The following is an 18,714-nucleotide window of genomic DNA, read 5'->3' on the forward strand; positions in this document are numbered from 1 at the left end:
ATAACATATTTTTCTTAAATATATACATGCATGTGTTTGTATTTATTTATATATATTACATAATAAATATACACAGTACACACTCATATATTATGTAAACAAAAACTTATTTTGGATGTGATTAATCACGATTAATCGTATGACAGCACTAGTAAATATATAATCAAAATGTGCTATTATGAAAAAAAAACAGCTGTTTAGAGTATCATAATGGAAATAAACTATCATCGAGATTTCATTTGACTTGCAACAAATGCTCTACCACAGTGGTTCCAAAACCTGTCCTGGAGGACCCTCTGCCCTGCACATTTTGTATGTCTCCCTAATCAGACACACCCAATTTAGTTCGTGCAGTCTCTACTAACGAGCTGATGAGTGGAATCAGGTGTGTTAGATAAGGGAGACATACAAAAGTTGCAGGGCAGGGGGCCTCCAGGACAGGTTTGTCCTGTCCTGGAGTGGAAATTTTCTTTTAGATACTCAACTTAACTAGTATTCATTACAGAGCCTACTAAAATGCATTAAATGCTTTTCATAGGTGCAATTTAGCACCTTCTTTATTAGCTACTTCATCATCATCATCAAATGCATAATCAAAAAATGTGTTTTGTTAAATATAAATCTAACTGTTCATATGATTCAGAGAAAATCTAGGAGTCATTTGTGCTTAAATCCACATCTTTCAAAACCTGTTCTTTGAGTAAACTTTCATATCCTCTTCTGCTGAATATCAACTACTAAAGATTGTGGAATATTTCTTTTATTAAGTTTCTGTAAATATTTAACAAAAACTGGATGGTTTCTGTTCTTTCTCAGCTGGCTTTTATGATTTAAAAATAAAATGATTTCTTGCTCAGTTGACCAGTCAGGATAAGATGGCCCAGGTGATCCAGAGAGCTCTGCAAAAACACAACCTGGAGGATGTTAGTGAGCAGGACTTCACCCTCGTACAAGTTCTGGCCCAAGGCAGAGGTACTGAAAACTCATTGAAATAAATAAAATGGGTCATTAGTAAAATTAGAGAAAGTTCTGAAACCCACTATACAGTGCACAGCATAAATGAGTACACCCCCTCTGATTAAATATAAAAGATGTATTTTCTTAATGATCACTAATATAATACATAGAAAGATAGCATCAATTTAAATGTATTAAACATATTCTTAATAAAAACAGAGAAATACATGCCATTAATATCTGTAAAATAAGAAGCTTAGCCAATTTTTTTTTAAATGAAGGATTGCAGAAATGAGTACACCCTAAATTTAATTCAGAAAATGTATAATATTCTAGTACTTAGTATGTCCTCCAGAACTTAAGGTAAACTGCTCTGACACTTCTTGGCACCGAGTGTTCAAGTTCATGACAAATGTTCACATCTGTGCTGTTTAACTCCTGGAGGACGAGTTGTGCAGTGGCATTCCAGAGACACACTTTCACATCCACTGTCATGTGTGATTGCATTTACATGTCATTTGATGAATCAATTTAAAAAATATATAATTTCTGATTTATTATTGTATGGTGTAGTGTGGCAGCTTTACTGAACATTCAATGGATATTTTTATACCACGTCTTACTGTATATTCTCCTTTATCAGCATCAAATTCAAGTAACTTGACTCTCCACAATCAGTCTGCTTTGATAAACTTTTACAAGCTCTTGCATAGTAGAAAAGAAGACAAATTAAATTAGCACTCAAAGGCATTTTAATATAGATATGTTAGTAATACAATATTTATTTATATTAGTTTGTTGTAAATTTCAGATATAATGCAATGTACAAAATAAGATGGTTTAACTCCTGGAGGACGACCTTGAATGCTCTGGTCTTTAATGGGGAGTGTTGCTCAGCTCGTCTCTACAGAATCCCCCACAGCTGCTCAAGAGTGTTAAGGTTGAGTGAAATACATGTCCACTGAAGGATTCTCACCTCAGGAGAATGAATATCGTCATTGTCATGCTAAAAAAAAAAGCCCAACAATGCAGGGAATGAGAAGAGAGTAGCATCTTCAGTTTCAGGTTTTTGTATTACATCACACAGTAGTGTGTGAATTCATGCCAGCGTTGATCAAGTACAACTCCCTCACACCTTCAGCACTCATACATCCCTATAGAAGAGCTTTACTACCACTGAACGTCACTGTGGGTACCAAGCACTTCTCTCTGTACTCCTCCTCTAGCAACACCAGAACATTTTGGATGCTGTTAGATCCAAAATGATTGAATTGGTCTCATGAGACCAGAGTATGGATTCCCAGAAGTCTATATTTTGTAAATATGGGCCTTGGAAAAAGCTAAATGAGTTTATTGTGCTTTGGCTACAGTCGGTACTGGTGTGGATAAACAAACATGCATGTCACTTCTGCAGGCCTCGTCATACTTTTCACAGCTTTTGCCGGCTCTGAGACACTTTCACAGTGTTTCTCCTGCTGTTTTTCTAGCAAAAACTCACTCATTACTAAATGAAAGCTTAAGTGAAGACCTGATTATTTCAGGGGCCTTTTCCAAGTCCAAGTCCATTGTTTTTGAATTTCTGTGTTACTTTGGCTATATTTTCACACTTAAAACAATATTTTGGTGTTCCTATTGTACCATTGTCCTCTTTTATGCTAAGAAATAATTCTCCTGACGGTTCTCTCTCAAGTGGTTTCATTGTTGTCAGCATTAAGTCGGAGTATGATTCAGTGGGCCATATAACACTTAATTATCAAGAAATGACTTGCCTTTAACAGTTTTGGTTCAACATACTTACCTGTTGATCAATACTTGCCTTAACCTTACACCAGAATTTTTTAATTTTATTTAGTAACTTTCAGGAGGGTGTACTCATTTTTGCAACACAACATTTTATCACTTTGATAAGAAAATTGTATTTTCTTGAATAATTTTAACATTCTTCTTTGGTAACTGATCAAGCAGACTTGCTGGAATATTATATCTCTAAAAAACCATAACATGTATTCTAAGCAAAGAGTAATTGCTGAATTTGTTAAGTTTCAGAGGGGGTGTACTCATTTATGCTGTGCACTGTATATGTTTAGATAAAAACTATGAATGTAAGGTCAATCTTCTGATGTTTATTAAAAATAACGCACATATACAATGTTTATAATTCTTGTGCATATTTTTGTTGTAGAGCTGCATATTCCAGAAAAGGCCAACGTATATTATGCCATGTCTACATCAGCCAACTACGACTTTGTTCTACGTCGATGCCCAAAAGGCCAACGGAAACAACTCATTCGCTCTGTTTCACTGTCATCAGGACGAGCCACAAAATAACAGCAGATTCAGCTCTGATTCTGGAAAACCTTTTCTGCGCTTGCTGAAAACTGTCTAGTCATTCAAACACAAATGGAGATGTCTGAGATTGAAAACAAGTCATTTTAAAGGAAAAAAAGACATATTTCTGGCCTACATTTCACCTTGGGAGTTGATGAAGACTTTGAGACGGCATTTGCAAGCCGTTTGCTTAAGTAACATGCACTAATGATGCATGCATGATAAAACATGAAGTAAGTAAATAAATAGCATCAATGATGTTAACTGTAGAGCTCAAATATCATGCGTTCAGTTTCATGAATTCATAACCCAGGTGCTTTAAATTGTTTTCAGTGACAAGAGACAGATAACAGACTTCATCTTCTTGAATTCTTCACATACAGTGCAGTGATAATGGGATGAAGCAAAGTTTCTCAATGACCTTCAGCTCTCATTCTTTGACTGCCATAATGAGACAGTCTAGCCACATACACTGTACGATAATGCGCTAACTTTGAATAGAAACACAGTCATACACCTAGAGGCCTGGGATGAGACTTTTTTTAAAGGTAAGTGTCTGTAGAGACTGCCTGTGGATAACACATGAGTTCACAGTGTTCTTGATTACAGCATGATGATGGTGTGTGTGTGAGAAGACGAGCCACTCCAACAGGTGCAGTGGCATTCCAGAGACACACTTTCACATCCACTGTCATGTGTGATTGCATTTACATGTCATTTGATGAATCCATTTTTAAAAAATATCATTTCTGATTTATTATTGTATGGTGTAGTGTGGCAGCTTTACTGAACATTCAATGGATATTTTTATACCACGTCTTACTGTATATTCTCCTTTATCAGCATCAAATTCAAGTAACTTGACTCTCCACAATCAGTCTGCTTTGATAAACTTTTACAAGCTCTTGCATAGTAGAAAAGAAGACAAATTAAATTAGCACTCAAAGGCATTTTAATATAGATATGTTAGTAATACAATATTTATTTATACTAGTTTGTTGTAAATTTCAGATATAATGCAACGTACAAAATAAGATGGTATTTGTTTAATAATTTGCATTGATCTATTTTATTTTGTTTTGTGTATTCTGAACCCTGCAACATTTCACTGATGGGTTTGTGCATTTGTGTCTGAAAAACAGTGCCTTCGTTTCTTTTGATATTCTGCATATCTCAATGTAAAACAGAAATTAAATGATCGCCCGTCCACATACTGTAATAAACACAATCTACACGTTGAACTAAGATGGTTATGCACAGATTTATGTGATGTAAAAAGAGGCAATCATGGCACTGAAACGAGCTAGAAAATACTTTCCATGACTGATTATGCTAGCAGTCTCTACAACTAGCAAAATGCATCCACATGCCCAATGTGGTAGACACCTAAACCGCCTTCTATTGAACCATGATTAACAAAACAAATTAACAAATATTAAAGCATCTGTTTTGAATCCAGTTTTGTATTGCATTTTGAAGACCTGGCCACAGTAATGTGTTTAGGATGGCATGGAGATATCAGTGAACTCAGCAGATCACATGTGGGGAAATCAATAAAGAAAACCTGAACTAAAAGATTCATGAAAAGGCTTTTGATTCTGATTCTGAAGAAATGGCACAAGCTTTGGCCTAAGATTAACTAATGTACAATACTGAGCCAAAAGCAAAGGCTTTGTGTCTGGGTTTCCTAGACACTGATTCTGACACTGCTGTGCTCTGCCCGTGGTTTTAAAATGTTCTAGGAATTACTGTCGGTACCTTGTTTTAAAAAATATCCAGAATTCACATCCCAAATGAAGGGGTCAAGTGTCTGTCAGTTAGCCCCTACTAGATCTAGATCCAATAAGCATCTTTGTATATTGATAGCCACTCATATATTTCAAAGTCAAAAATACAAAAAAGGTGCACACATCCCACAAACCCAAACAGGGCTCAGGTGCAGGACAAAAGAGACAAACTGAAGCAAAAAACAAATGTAACGCCCGCACACTGATGTAACTGCTCCATAAAAAAGTTTATTGCAACGTTTCGAACAACAAGTCTTCGTCAGGCACAGACACTTCACTCATATAGCCTATTTCATAATATTAAAGTAGATGAAACTGACTTTGTCAACTTTTTGTTATAAAAGTATAGAATAATACGACACTTTTTTCAATTAAAAATTATTCCTCTAGACTAGAGGGCTTAAATATGGAAGCCAATTTCCACCACCTAAGAAAAACAAATGCTTTGGTAAATCAAAATTAAATTTTTTTTTAAAAAGAGAGAGAATTTAGACAAAAAGTCTAAATTATAACTTATATAAGTTAGAAATATGAGCTGTGTCAAATCAAATCAAATATGATTATATGTATATACGTATGTGTGTGTGTATGACATGTCATTTTACATTTCATTACTTTTTAGCTCATATTTCTAACTTATAAATTCTCTCGTTTTTTGGTAAATTTTAATTTTAAATTTTAGACGCAGTGGCAGGAAATCGTTCATTAGGCATTTGATGACATAATTGATCACCACGTGATCTTTAGTGATCGACAGGGGTCTGATTGATTGATTGAAAAGCTCTAGTGATGCTCAATCCGTGTATCATTCGATCATACGTTTTTTGATTTAATATTAGAAAGTAGAAAAATGAGAAAACGGCTCCCTTTTCGTTTGTTTGTTTTTTTTCCCAAAAAAACGAAAAATTAAAATTCTGCTTAAATTTTCGTTTTTCGTTCATGGGTGGAAAAATTTAGAAACAGCTTGAATATTTTATTTCTACACGTGGGCGGGAATTAAACACCCCTTTCTGCTGATTGGTCAACCGAAGATCAAACCGTGCCTTCTCCAGTTCTTCTGCAGTATCACGCAGCAGAATAATAGTCCTCCACTGCTGCAGTTGTATGGATTCTTAACACATTTATTGCAACTACATTTAATCTTTTTTCATCAAACAGGCTAATGAATAGCTCGACACAACTCATACTGGGGCAGAGTCTAGACAGGGCTTTCTTCCTAGTTTTTGGGGAACTGTTATTACATTTACATATTTGCTTTAATGTTGTCAGGTCAAGTAAAGGCAATGGAGGAGGATGAAAACCAGGCAGACTGGCAGGTGGCAGAGGTGAGTGAGATGGATGCACATGTTGACATCTAATCACTTAGTCTTATAACAATGAATGGTAGGCTATCTAGGTCTAGTTTTCAATATTTTGCAGCCTCACAGCTTCTACTTGACATTTTTAGTTGTGCCCAAATTTCAGTGTCTCGACAAATCCTGAACACTAAATTATACCAAAATGTATTATTAGTAGTAGTAGTAGTACAATAAGAAAGGAGTGTTAAATACGGCAAATGGAATTATCTGCAGGATTCACAGTTATGAAAAGCCTAGAAATCTCAAGGAATTTCAGAAGTGTGAGTAAACATTCATATTCAAGTATTTCTTTTGACTAGAAATGCCTTTTGCATGTTTGCGGTGACTCTTTCTGCAGTTACATCATTACGCCAGTTGGTGGCGGCAAGTGACTGTCTTTGAGACAATGTACAGACTCCGTCAGTATCAGTAATAACGGTCACTTCGATCTCACGTGTGTATGTGTATATGCACTTTATTGAAACGACTAGAAAAGTCATGCAATTTATTGCCCAAAAATAAATAAGAACCCTAAAAATGTTCATTTATGGTTGTATTGTATAAATCCAAAGGGTGTCCCGATGTTACGCAGTGATATAAAACAACAGATTAAACGCATATAAAAGAGAAACAAAGAAAAAGTGCACTCTGTAGGAGTGTCTAAAATTTTAATCAAGGCACACTGCATGAAAAACAACTATTTTGGCCACTAGATGGCAGGAAACAAAGCCTTTTGGGAACATGTCAACATAATATAGTTACAAGTTAGGTGAAATTCTATTTTGTCATCTGGGTTTCCCCTTATCGTTTAACTTTTTTTCTTAATTTTTGTTCTGGAATGTGGATATTTGCTTCTCACTTTGTGCTGAGATAATGTCTTAACCTCAATACCGTTGGTGCATGTCAGTGAAGTTTATTAACTTCATGGCAGAGGTGATGTTATTGTTTTAAAACAGAATAAAGAAAGAATGTCAAACAGTTCGAGACAATGAGAGAGAATAGCGCTGCATTCCAGCATGTTCAGGGTGTCTGGGTGGAAAAAACTGACTCACTTTCTGGCAAGTCTGTGGGGTTTTCAGTCCAGGCCCTGTGCCAGACAAGACAGGAGCAGGTCCTGAGTCAGTGCAACGTGCCCGGCCCAGGCGGGCCCTGAGTGGGCCGCAGCGTGGGAGCGGACGGGGATATGGAGCACCCCACGATTAATCAGACCCAGTGCTCTGACAGTTTTACTGTGTCTACACTGAATGAGTGACGTGACAAAATTGGAATGATGAAATCAAGCTTTAGTGTTTCTTTGATTACCATGTTCTGGTTTTATTGTGCCACATTGTTCACTCTCAGTATAGATGGGAAGTTATAATCTAAACAGATTATTTTGACTGTAATTATTGAAATGTAATCCGATCTAAACTTTAGGTTTAACAAAACATGTAAATAATCCAAGGATATAACCACATACAATACTGTTTAAAAGTTTGCAGTTTAATGTTTTCGAAAGAAGTCTCTTCTGCTCACCAAGGCTGCATTTATTTGATTCAACAATACCGTAAAAACAGTGAAAATTGTTAAATATTATCACAATTTTAAAGAATGGTTTCTATTTGAATATATTTTAAGATGTAATTTATTTCTGTGATGGCAAAGCTGATTTTTTTTTTCATTGTTTTTCATGATTCTTTGAACAGGAAGTTCAAAAGAGCAGCTTTTCGTTTGTATAGAAATCTTTTCTTTTTATACGTGTCTTTTCTGTCGCTTTTCATACATTTTTGGAAGTATTAATTAAAATAATTAAAAATAATCTTGGTGACCCCAGACTTTTAAACAGTAGTGCACTATGGATTTTAAGAGGACCAAAAGTAATAATTCAAGAACCAAAAACCCATACTGGTTGATCTCTAATCTAAGTATTAAGTGGACATCTGCCTCTCCAACAGGTGCAGTGGCATTCCAGAGACACACTTTCACATCCACTGTCATGTGTGATTGCATTTACATGTCATTTGATGAATCCATTTTTAAAAAATATCATTTCTGATTTATTATTGTATGGTGTAGTGTGGCAGCTTTACTGAACATTCAATGGATATTTTTATACCACGTCTTACTGTATATTCTCCTTTATCAGCATCAAATTCAAGTAACTTGACTCTCCACAATCAGTCTGCTTTGATAAACTTTTACAAGCTCTTGCATAGTAGAAAAGAAGACAAATTAAATTAGCACTCAAAGGCATTTTAATATAGATATGTTAGTAATACAATATTTATTTATACTAGTTTGTTGTAAATTTCAGATATAATGCAACGTACAAAATAAGATGGTATTTGTTTAATAATTTGCATTGATCTATTTTATTTTGTTTTGTGTATTCTGAACCCTGCAACATTTCACTGATGGGTTTGTGCATTTGTGTCTGAAAAACAGTGCCTTCGTTTCTTTTGATATTCTGCATATCTCAATGTAAAACAGAAATTAAATGATCGCCCGTCCACATACTGTAATAAACACAATCTACACGTTGAACTAAGATGGTTATGCACAGATTTATGTGATGTAAAAAGAGGCAATCATGGCACTGAAACGAGCTAGAAAATACTTTCCATGACTGATTATGCTAGCAGTCTCTACAACTAGCAAAATGCATCCACATGCCCAATGTGGTAGACACCTAAACCGCCTTCTATTGAACCATGATTAACAAAACAAATTAACAAATATTAAAGCATCTGTTTTGAATCCAGTTTTGTATTGCATTTTGAAGACCTGGCCACAGTAATGTGTTTAGGATGGCATGGAGATATCAGTGAACTCAGCAGATCACATGTGGGGAAATCAATAAAGAAAACCTGAACTAAAAGATTCATGAAAAGGCTTTTGATTCTGATTCTGAAGAAATGGCACAAGCTTTGGCCTAAGATTAACTAATGTACAATACTGAGCCAAAAGCAAAGGCTTTGTGTCTGGGTTTCCTAGACACTGATTCTGACACTGCTGTGCTCTGCCCGTGGTTTTAAAATGTTCTAGGAATTACTGTCGGTACCTTGTTTTAAAAAATATCCAGAATTCACATCCCAAATGAAGGGGTCAAGTGTCTGTCAGTTAGCCCCTACTAGATCTAGATCCAATAAGCATCTTTGTATATTGATAGCCACTCATATATTTCAAAGTCAAAAATACAAAAAAGGTGCACACATCCCACAAACCCAAACAGGGCTCAGGTGCAGGACAAAAGAGACAAACTGAAGCAAAAAACAAATGTAACGCCCGCACACTGATGTAACTGCTCCATAAAAAAGTTTATTGCAACGTTTCGAACAACAAGTCTTCGTCAGGCACAGACACTTCACTCATATAGCCTATTTCATAATATTAAAGTAGATGAAACTGACTTTGTCAACTTTTTGTTATAAAAGTATAGAATAATACGACACTTTTTTCAATTAAAAATTATTCCTCTAGACTAGAGGGCTTAAATATGGAAGCCAATTTCCACCACCTAAGAAAAACAAATGCTTTGGTAAATCAAAATTAAATTTTTTTTTAAAAAGAGAGAGAATTTAGACAAAAAGTCTAAATTATAACTTATATAAGTTAGAAATATGAGCTGTGTCAAATCAAATCAAATATGATTATATGTATATACGTATGTGTGTGTGTATGACATGTCATTTTACATTTCATTACTTTTTAGCTCATATTTCTAACTTATAAATTCTCTCGTTTTTTGGTAAATTTTAATTTTAAATTTTAGACGCAGTGGCAGGAAATCGTTCATTAGGCATTTGATGACATAATTGATCACCACGTGATCTTTAGTGATCGACAGGGGTCTGATTGATTGATTGAAAAGCTCTAGTGATGCTCAATCCGTGTATCATTCGATCATACGTTTTTTGATTTAATATTAGAAAGTAGAAAAATGAGAAAACGGCTCCCTTTTCGTTTGTTTGTTTTTTTTCCCAAAAAAACGAAAAATTAAAATTCTGCTTAAATTTTCGTTTTTCGTTCATGGGTGGAAAAATTTAGAAACAGCTTGAATATTTGATTTCTACACGTGGGCGGGAATTAAACACCCCTTTCTGCTGATTGGTCAACCGAAGATCAAACCGTGCCTTCTCCAGTTCTTCTGCAGTATCACGCAGCAGAATAATAGTCCTCCACTGCTGCAGTTGTATGGATTCTTAACACATTTATTGCAACTACATTTAATCTTTTTTCATCAAACAGGCTAATGAATAGCTCGACACAACTCATACTGGGGCAGAGTCTAGACAAGGCTTTCTTCCTAGTTTTTGGGGAACTGTTATTACATTTACATATTTGCTTTAATGTTGTCAGGTCAAGTAAAGGCAATGGAGGAGGATGAAAACCAGGCAGACTGGCAGGTGGCAGAGGTGAGTGAGATGGATGCACATGTTGTCATCTAATCACTTAGTCTTATAACAATGAATGGTAGGCTATCTAGGTCTAGTTTTCAATATTTTGCAGCCTCACAGCTTCTACTTGACATTTTTAGTTGTGCCCAAATTTCAGTGTCTCGACAAATCCTGAACACTAAATTATACCAAAATGTATTATTAGTAGTAGTAGTAGTACAATAAGAAAGGAGTGTTAAATACGGCAAATGGAATTATCTGCAGGATTCACAGTTATGAAAAGCCTAGAAATCTCAAGGAATTTCAGAAGTGTGAGTAAACATTCATATTCAAGTATTTCTTTTGACTAGAAATGCCTTTTGCATGTTTGCGGTGACTCTTTCTGCAGTTACATCATTACGCCAGTTGGTGGCGGCAAGTGACTGTCTTTGAGACAATGTACAGACTCCGTCAGTATCAGTAATAACGGTCACTTCGATCTCACGTGTGTATGTGTATATGCACTTTATTGAAACGACTAGAAAAGTCATGCAATTTATTGCCCAAAAATAAATAAGAACCCTAAAAATGTTCATTTATGGTTGTATTGTATAAATCCAAAGGGTGTCCCGATGTTACGCAGTGATATAAAACAACAGATTAAACGCATATAAAAGAGAAACAAAGAAAAAGTGCACTCTGTAGGAGTGTCTAAAATTTTAATCAAGGCACACTGCATGAAAAACAACTATTTTGGCCACTAGATGGCAGGAAACAAAGCCTTTTGGGAACATGTCAACATAATATAGTTACAAGTTAGGTGAAATTCTATTTTGTCATCTGGGTTTCCCCTTATCGTTTAACTTTTTTTCTTAATTTTTGTTCTGGAATGTGGATATTTGCTTCTCACTTTGTGCTGAGATAATGTCTTAACCTCAATACCGTTGGTGCATGTCAGTGAAGTTTATTAACTTCATGGCAGAGGTGATGTTATTGTTTTAAAACAGAATAAAGAAAGAATGTCAAACAGTTCGAGACAATGAGAGAGAATAGCGCTGCATTCCAGCATGTTCAGGGTGTCTGGGTGGAAAAAACTGACTCACTTTCTGGCAAGTCTGTGGGGTTTTCAGTCCAGGCCCTGTGCCAGACAAGACAGGAGCAGGTCCTGAGTCAGTGCAACGTGCCCGGCCCAGGCGGGCCCTGAGTGGGCCGCAGCGTGGGAGCGGACGGGGATATGGAGCACCCCACGATTAATCAGACCCAGTGCTCTGACAGTTTTACTGTGTCTACACTGAATGAGTGACGTGACAAAATTGGAATGATGAAATCAAGCTTTAGTGTTTCTTTGATTACCATGTTCTGGTTTTATTGTGCCACATTGTTCACTCTCAGTATAGATGGGAAGTTATAATCTAAACAGATTATTTTGACTGTAATTATTGAAATGTAATCCGATCTAAACTTTAGGTTTAACAAAACATGTAAATAATCCAAGGATATAACCACATACAATACTGTTTAAAAGTTTGCAGTTTAATGTTTTCGAAAGAAGTCTCTTCTGCTCACCAAGGCTGCATTTATTTGATTCAACAATACCGTAAAAACAGTGAAAATTGTTAAATATTATCACAATTTTAAAGAATGGTTTCTATTTGAATATATTTTAAGATGTAATTTATTTCTGTGATGGCAAAGCTGATTTTTTTTTTCATTGTTTTTCATGATTCTTTGAACAGGAAGTTCAAAAGAGCAGCTTTTCGTTTGTATAGAAATCTTTTCTTTTTATACGTGTCTTTTCTGTCGCTTTTCATACATTTTTGGAAGTATTAATTAAAATAATTAAAAATAATCTTGGTGACCCCAGACTTTTAAACAGTAGTGCACTATGGATTTTAAGAGGACCAAAAGTAATAATTCAAGAACCAAAAACCCATACTGGTTGATCTCTAATCTAAGTATTAAGTGGACATCTGCCTCTAAATGTATATGGTATTTGTGACCATTCAAAATCAAATATCGCTTTTAACTGATATCTATTTCTTATTTTTCCATATTTATCATTTGCATGCATTCATAATTTCACTTTATTATAATCCATATTTCATTTAGCCTAATTGGCTCTTTACTGTGACTGGCCGGAAAGAGCCTTAAGAAAACAGCCATATAAAACACCAAAACATTACAAGATAAATTAGATAAGTTTTATCATAGTGATAAAATTGTTTTCGTATCGACCTTATCGTTTTATAGACCTACCGCCTTCATAGGAAGTCAATAATCTCACAGCGACTATTCCTGTAATCGATGTTTGTTTTACCTGACACATACTTTCTATTATGAGAGATAAATGGCCTTTTCACAAGGAAGCACGCACAGACACAAGCACGTGGATGTGTTTATAAAGGAAGTGTATGTGCAAACAGACACACATTACTGTTATGTTTAAACACTCTCACATTTATCATTACATACTTTTGTCCAAAATCATTTAACAGGAACTCACACACAGACACAAAACGTATGCAGTGAGAGTCAGCTTGTGTTCAAAAGAAAGTGCTGAATCACAGGGTGAGTCTCATGAAAATAAGTCTCATGCAAGAACAGCCTTGTTCAACACACACACACTCACTCTATGCATGTGTACTTATGCGGACAGTGTCACAGCCCACAATCAAAAGGCCTAAAAAGAAAATCTTATTGTTTTAAACACGCAAGTCTAATCCACATGGAAATATGTTCTCAATGTGTCCCATTACAGTAATGAGCAGTTGACCTACATTAACATCCTAACCCCTGTTTGGTGAATAACAATACCATGGTACTGCATCATATCACGTGTTAAATGTTAGCAATTAAATAATCACTTCAATTATGAAAATACTTATGAAGACTTAAATGAATGAAGTTTTTTGTTCTTTTAAAGAAGTCTCTTCTGTTCATTTATTTGATCAAAAATACAGCAATATTGTGAAATATTACCATTTAAAACAACTATTTTTTATTGTAATGTTTTAAAATGTAATTTAGTTATGTGATGCAAAGCTACAAAAATAAAACAAAAATGATTTTAATGTTGAATTTATTTTATTGTTTTAAACACGCAAGTCTAATCCACATGGAAATATGTTCTCAATGTGTCCCATTACAGTAATGAGCAGTTGACCTACATTAACATCCTAACCCCTGTTTGGTGAATAACAATACCATGGTACTGCATCATATCACGTGTTAAATGTTAGCAATTAAATAATCACTTCAATTATGAAAATACTTATGAAGACTTAAATGAATTAAGTTTTTTGTTCTTTTAAAGAAGTCTCTTCTGTTCATTTATTTGATCAAAAATACAGCAATATTGTGAAATATTACCATTTAAAACAACAATTTTTTATTGTAATGTTTTAAAATGTAATTTAGTTATGTGATGCAAAGCTACAAAAATAAAACAAAAATTATTTTAATGTTGAATTTATTTTATTTTTTGCATAAACCATGATACTTTCTTTTCAGGATTCTTTGATTAATAAAAGTTCGAAAGAACAGCATTTATTTGAAATCGAAATCTTTTGTAACCGTATAAATGTCTTTACTGTCATTCGAACAATTTCATGCATCTTTGCTGAATAAAAGTATTCTTTTTTTTTTTTAAAGAAATCTTACTGACCTCAATGTTTTGAACAGTAGTGTGTATTATATGTTAATATTTCATGTTATTATTGAATGTTTCCTCATATACTCGAATGTTTACCATTTGCATAGGTCTTTTTATTGTTTCATAATTTTGGTTATTTTTTTATTTTAGTGATTTATTTAAAATGTTACATTTATTTCAACTTTCCATACCCCCAACAATTTCTTTACATTATATTTTATACAAAACCTATTTATTTTATATATTGAAGTAACGTTTTCATTTACAAAGTAACTTTTCTACATTTTTTTAAACCAAATAAAATGATCAAATATCAACATACGCACTCAGAAAAAAATTACAAAACTGTCACTGGGGCGATACCTTTTCAAAGGGAACTAATATGTGCACTTTAGGTAGAATAAGTACTAGTTTCTTTAAGGTACTGATATGTACCGTTTAGGGGTAAATAAGGTGCAAAAACGTTCCTTTTAGCTTCAGTTAGTCTTTTCTCTCAGTCTTTTGGCTTGTGTGTCAGTGTTTACCTTTTCCCATGCCAGCAGTGGCCTGCTTACCAAAGTTTGTTTACCCCTGTGATAAAATGTATTGGCCATGATGCAAAAGTTGCTGCAATCAGATCAGCGTTTCGGCTAATATCAACAGCTGTAGTGAACAGCTGATGAAAACCAAATTCATAATATAGCCAACTTAAAATCATCAGGTTTGCATCCTGTTGTGGGAGTATTTCTTATAAGATGGGACTGAAGCACTTGTCAGCAGAGAGGAAGATGGATGGTACAAATTACAGGCAAAACTAAAACCTGCAGCAAGGAAGTTGAAAATGGGAAGATGGCTGGAGCTTTCAACATGACAACACACCACCAAATCAGCTATTCAGCGGCTGAAAGACAGGATGATAAATGTCCTAGAGATGTCACGTCAGTCCTAAAATCCTGTAAACGTGGAATGATGAAATAAGGGCCAGCCAATGATGTCTATGCTCTCTTAATATTTGCCCTCATGATACATGTGAAAAATCAATCAAGTATGAAAGCAGATAGAGGGCAAAATTCAGACAAAGGATGCTTTTAAAGTATAGCCTATAAAGGAAGAGTTCACCAAGTTCTGTCACAATTGACTTGCTCTTAAACCCATGATTCTTCCACATTCTTGTTGTTGAAAAGTACAATTTGCCAACATAAAATCTCATTTTAGATGCACAGGATTCAATATGAATGCTCACAGTGCGCCGAACTATGTTTCTCATATTATATCTTTAGATGCCTTATAATTTCCTAATATGATCGAACAGAATGACCACGTCCTATTTTTTTCTTGCAGGGATTTATTTTCCTATCGACGTGCTTATATATGTACGCATCTTTGAGTTGATTTAGTTTACAGTTCTCTTGCAAATACAGGTCAATTATGTGCAATGCCTGCATGCTATTGGTCAAAATACTTTTCAGTCATTTCAGCAAGGATGAAAACAATAGAAAAACAAAGCCAAACACCCGTACATTTTAGGCAATTTAGATATCTTGGTCAGGACATGTCCGGGATAAAGGGGACATATTGTCTCCCTCAAAGATAACATGTGGACATTTAGCTCTTTTCTCAAAGCAAAATATACTATGCTGAAACGTGGAATATTCCTTGCATGAAGCCACAAATATAATTTGAACATGAACAAGAAAACAAAGTAGGTGGCGTTAAGTGATCATCTTTATGAGTGAGTCAGTAGAGCGTTCATTTAACCAATTTGTTTGAAAATGCAGTTTCATTCATAGACGAAACAGGTGCATGTCTTTTTGAATGTGCCATCGATTCATTCATTGAATCGATTTTTTCCAAAGTCACTGAATCATTCGGTAATGGAGTCTTCCGGTGCATCAGAAATCGCGTACTGAAATCTATACTGAGTATAGGTACTGCATTTGAATTTTTATTTACTTCACGACCGTTAAAAAAGTATGTTCTATATAGTATGAATATGGGTAGTATGAATGAAATTCGGATGTACTACATCCGCCATATTGTTACTGTCACATGACCTACCAGAGTCAGTTGCATTGCTTCACTGCCATTCATAAATATTCTCCCGTGGCCTCATGGGATAGTAAAGTGTCCATCGAATGCGCACTTCAGAATTAGGGTGGAAGTAGGTCATCCAGGTACTTTTCGACTACTGTTTTACGCATTCCCCCATAGCAGAGAAAGCACAAAAAGTCTGCATATACTCTTGTGCAAAAAGTCAAATTTAGTATACTTTTAAAAAGAGTACTTAGTATGGAAGTAATATACTTTAAAATATATACTTAAGTGCAAACGGAATGTAGCTTTATGTTTTCAGACACTTATTTATAAACTGCAATTAAATGAAAGCATATTATAGATTACATTATTAAATGCAATTAGCTGAACTTTAGTGCTTTTTGACCCACCCAGTTCATCTTTATATGAAATGTCAAAATAATTTTTATTGTCTTGAAATATGAAATGTAAAAAAAAAATATTTGACATTACTATAAAGTGCACTCTTTAAAAGTGTAGCCTTCGTTAAGGAACATAATCATGAAAGTGGACCTTAAGTACACTTAAGTGGCCTTATATTTAACTGATGTTAAAATTATTTGCAAGCAGTTTAAAAACAAAACAAAAAAACTTTTGAAGTACACTGCATGTGCACATTCAATACAATTAAGCACACTTCTATGCATACAAGCTATAATGATGAACACCAGCATTGCTGTGTGAATTTACCGAGGCGTTGCATCTCAGAGCCGGGTTGAACTTTCACCCAGTGCCCGGATCAGTGTAGATTAGCTCAGCCGCTGTATATGTGTGCTATTTCTATCCCACTTGGGGGGGGGAGGGGGGGGGAGGATGAAAAACACTGTTGTTTTCTTTCCACTTCTATCCTTGCCATTCTCTCACTTGGATGATGGCTTAATGTGTTTTCCGTGCTTTCGTTTACCATGAGCGTGTGTGTGTGTGTGGAGGGGCTCCTTCAGTAGGAGTCATTTGCTTTCACTGACCGCTCTCGCTCACACACGCTTGCTAGCAGCACATGGCCTGAAGACAGCACACACTCTCTCTTCACGTGGTGGCCCTTTGTTATCTCTCATTCTCTATTTTTCTCTCCATCAGCACACCTTCTTCTTTCTGCTTTTCCTGTTACCTTTATCAATGCTTTTGCCGTCAACCATAACGTGAGTTACCTGCACAGATTTAGTTGACTTTCTTGTATCAACAATTCAGTTTCAAACAAATCTGAAAACTGTTATTCCTGCTTGATTTGCCTTCAACTTGTAGATGCATTTGAATTAGTGCACAATGCATATTTATTCAAAATCCATTTGACATCAGTCGTGTTCGAGTGTTTTATTTTTAGCTGAAGCGGAGTAGTGTGCTGTGTTTATAGGTCACGGTCGAAACGTCATGTAGTTACTTGTCTTGTCTGCAAAGATTGGTGTAATCTACCTAACCAAGTAATCTTGTTCCTCTGCTAACCACATGACTGGGAATAAAACGCTACATTTGGTCCCAATGTACTATTGTTTCCACACACAGGACTGAAATAAATGGAGTCTCCCTTGTGGGATGATGCAGTCTCTGTAATTTGCATCCACCAAATGAGAAACATCTCCTGACGTTCGTGCCGGTCTGGACATAAATCAAATGGAAAAATATCACCTTTATTTAGCATTTTCCAGATTTCCGTCTCCTTTCTTCCTTTTAATCCTCAATGAAGATCAGTGTGAGCAACACTCAGGAAATCAACTTTTACTGCTTGGGAAATGCAACACAATTGTTGAACGTTTTGTTTAAAGATTAGTTTCATTGTGCGTAATTAATTTAAATAGTAAAACTTTACAATTAGGTCCTATTTGTTAAAGGGGTCATATGATGCTACATGCACTTTTACAAGTTGTTTGAACAGAAATGTGTGTTGGCAGTGTGTGTACACAACCACCCTATAATGATAAAAATCCAGCCAGTGTTTTTTTTTTTAATCTGCTCATATCTTTACCCCTTTCTCAAATCGAGTCGATCTCAGATGTCTGTCTGTGTGACGTCACACAGACAGGCCCCTCCCACGATAGTTTGATTGACAGTAGCGTTTCAGCACAGACTGGACTGGTGTCTTACCTTAGACCCGCCCTGAGTGAGCTGTCATCAGTCTGCCATTGTTTCATCACTGGAGCAGTTGTAGACAAGAATGACTCCTAAGCGATTGAGGTTGTTGGATGTAATAATGAACATAGCAGTCGTCATTTACTCCCGACATCTGAGCTGCTGAAGACGCAGTGGATTAC

General features: G+C 35.3%; 1 protein-coding gene and 1 long non-coding RNA gene across 2 annotated transcripts in view; both read left to right on the forward strand.

Annotated features, from left to right (window-relative positions):
- LOC107563227 (ral guanine nucleotide dissociation stimulator-like 1) overlaps positions 1-4,219 on the forward strand; it is a 15,879-nt gene extending 11,660 nt beyond the window's left edge. The window contains exons 12-13 of the mRNA XM_016248039.1: positions 858-972; positions 3,140-4,219. Coding sequence (XP_016103525.1) covers positions 858-972; positions 3,140-3,285 — 261 coding nt within the window. The 3' untranslated portion in view covers positions 3,286-4,219. The remainder of the gene's footprint in view (positions 1-857; positions 973-3,139) is intronic.
- Positions 4,220-10,743: 6,524 nt separating this feature from the next.
- LOC107563257 (uncharacterized) overlaps positions 10,744-18,714 on the forward strand; it is a 27,117-nt gene continuing 19,146 nt past the window's right edge. The window contains exon 1 of the long non-coding RNA XR_001606084.1: positions 10,744-10,803. This is a non-coding gene — a long non-coding RNA (uncharacterized lncRNA). The remainder of the gene's footprint in view (positions 10,804-18,714) is intronic.

The sequence above is a fragment of the Sinocyclocheilus grahami genome, unplaced genomic scaffold, assembly GCF_001515645.1.
Source record: "Sinocyclocheilus grahami isolate Dianchi unplaced genomic scaffold, SAMN03320097.WGS_v1.1 scaffold863.1, whole genome shotgun sequence".
NCBI classification, from domain to species: Eukaryota; Metazoa; Chordata; class Actinopteri; order Cypriniformes; family Cyprinidae; genus Sinocyclocheilus; species Sinocyclocheilus grahami.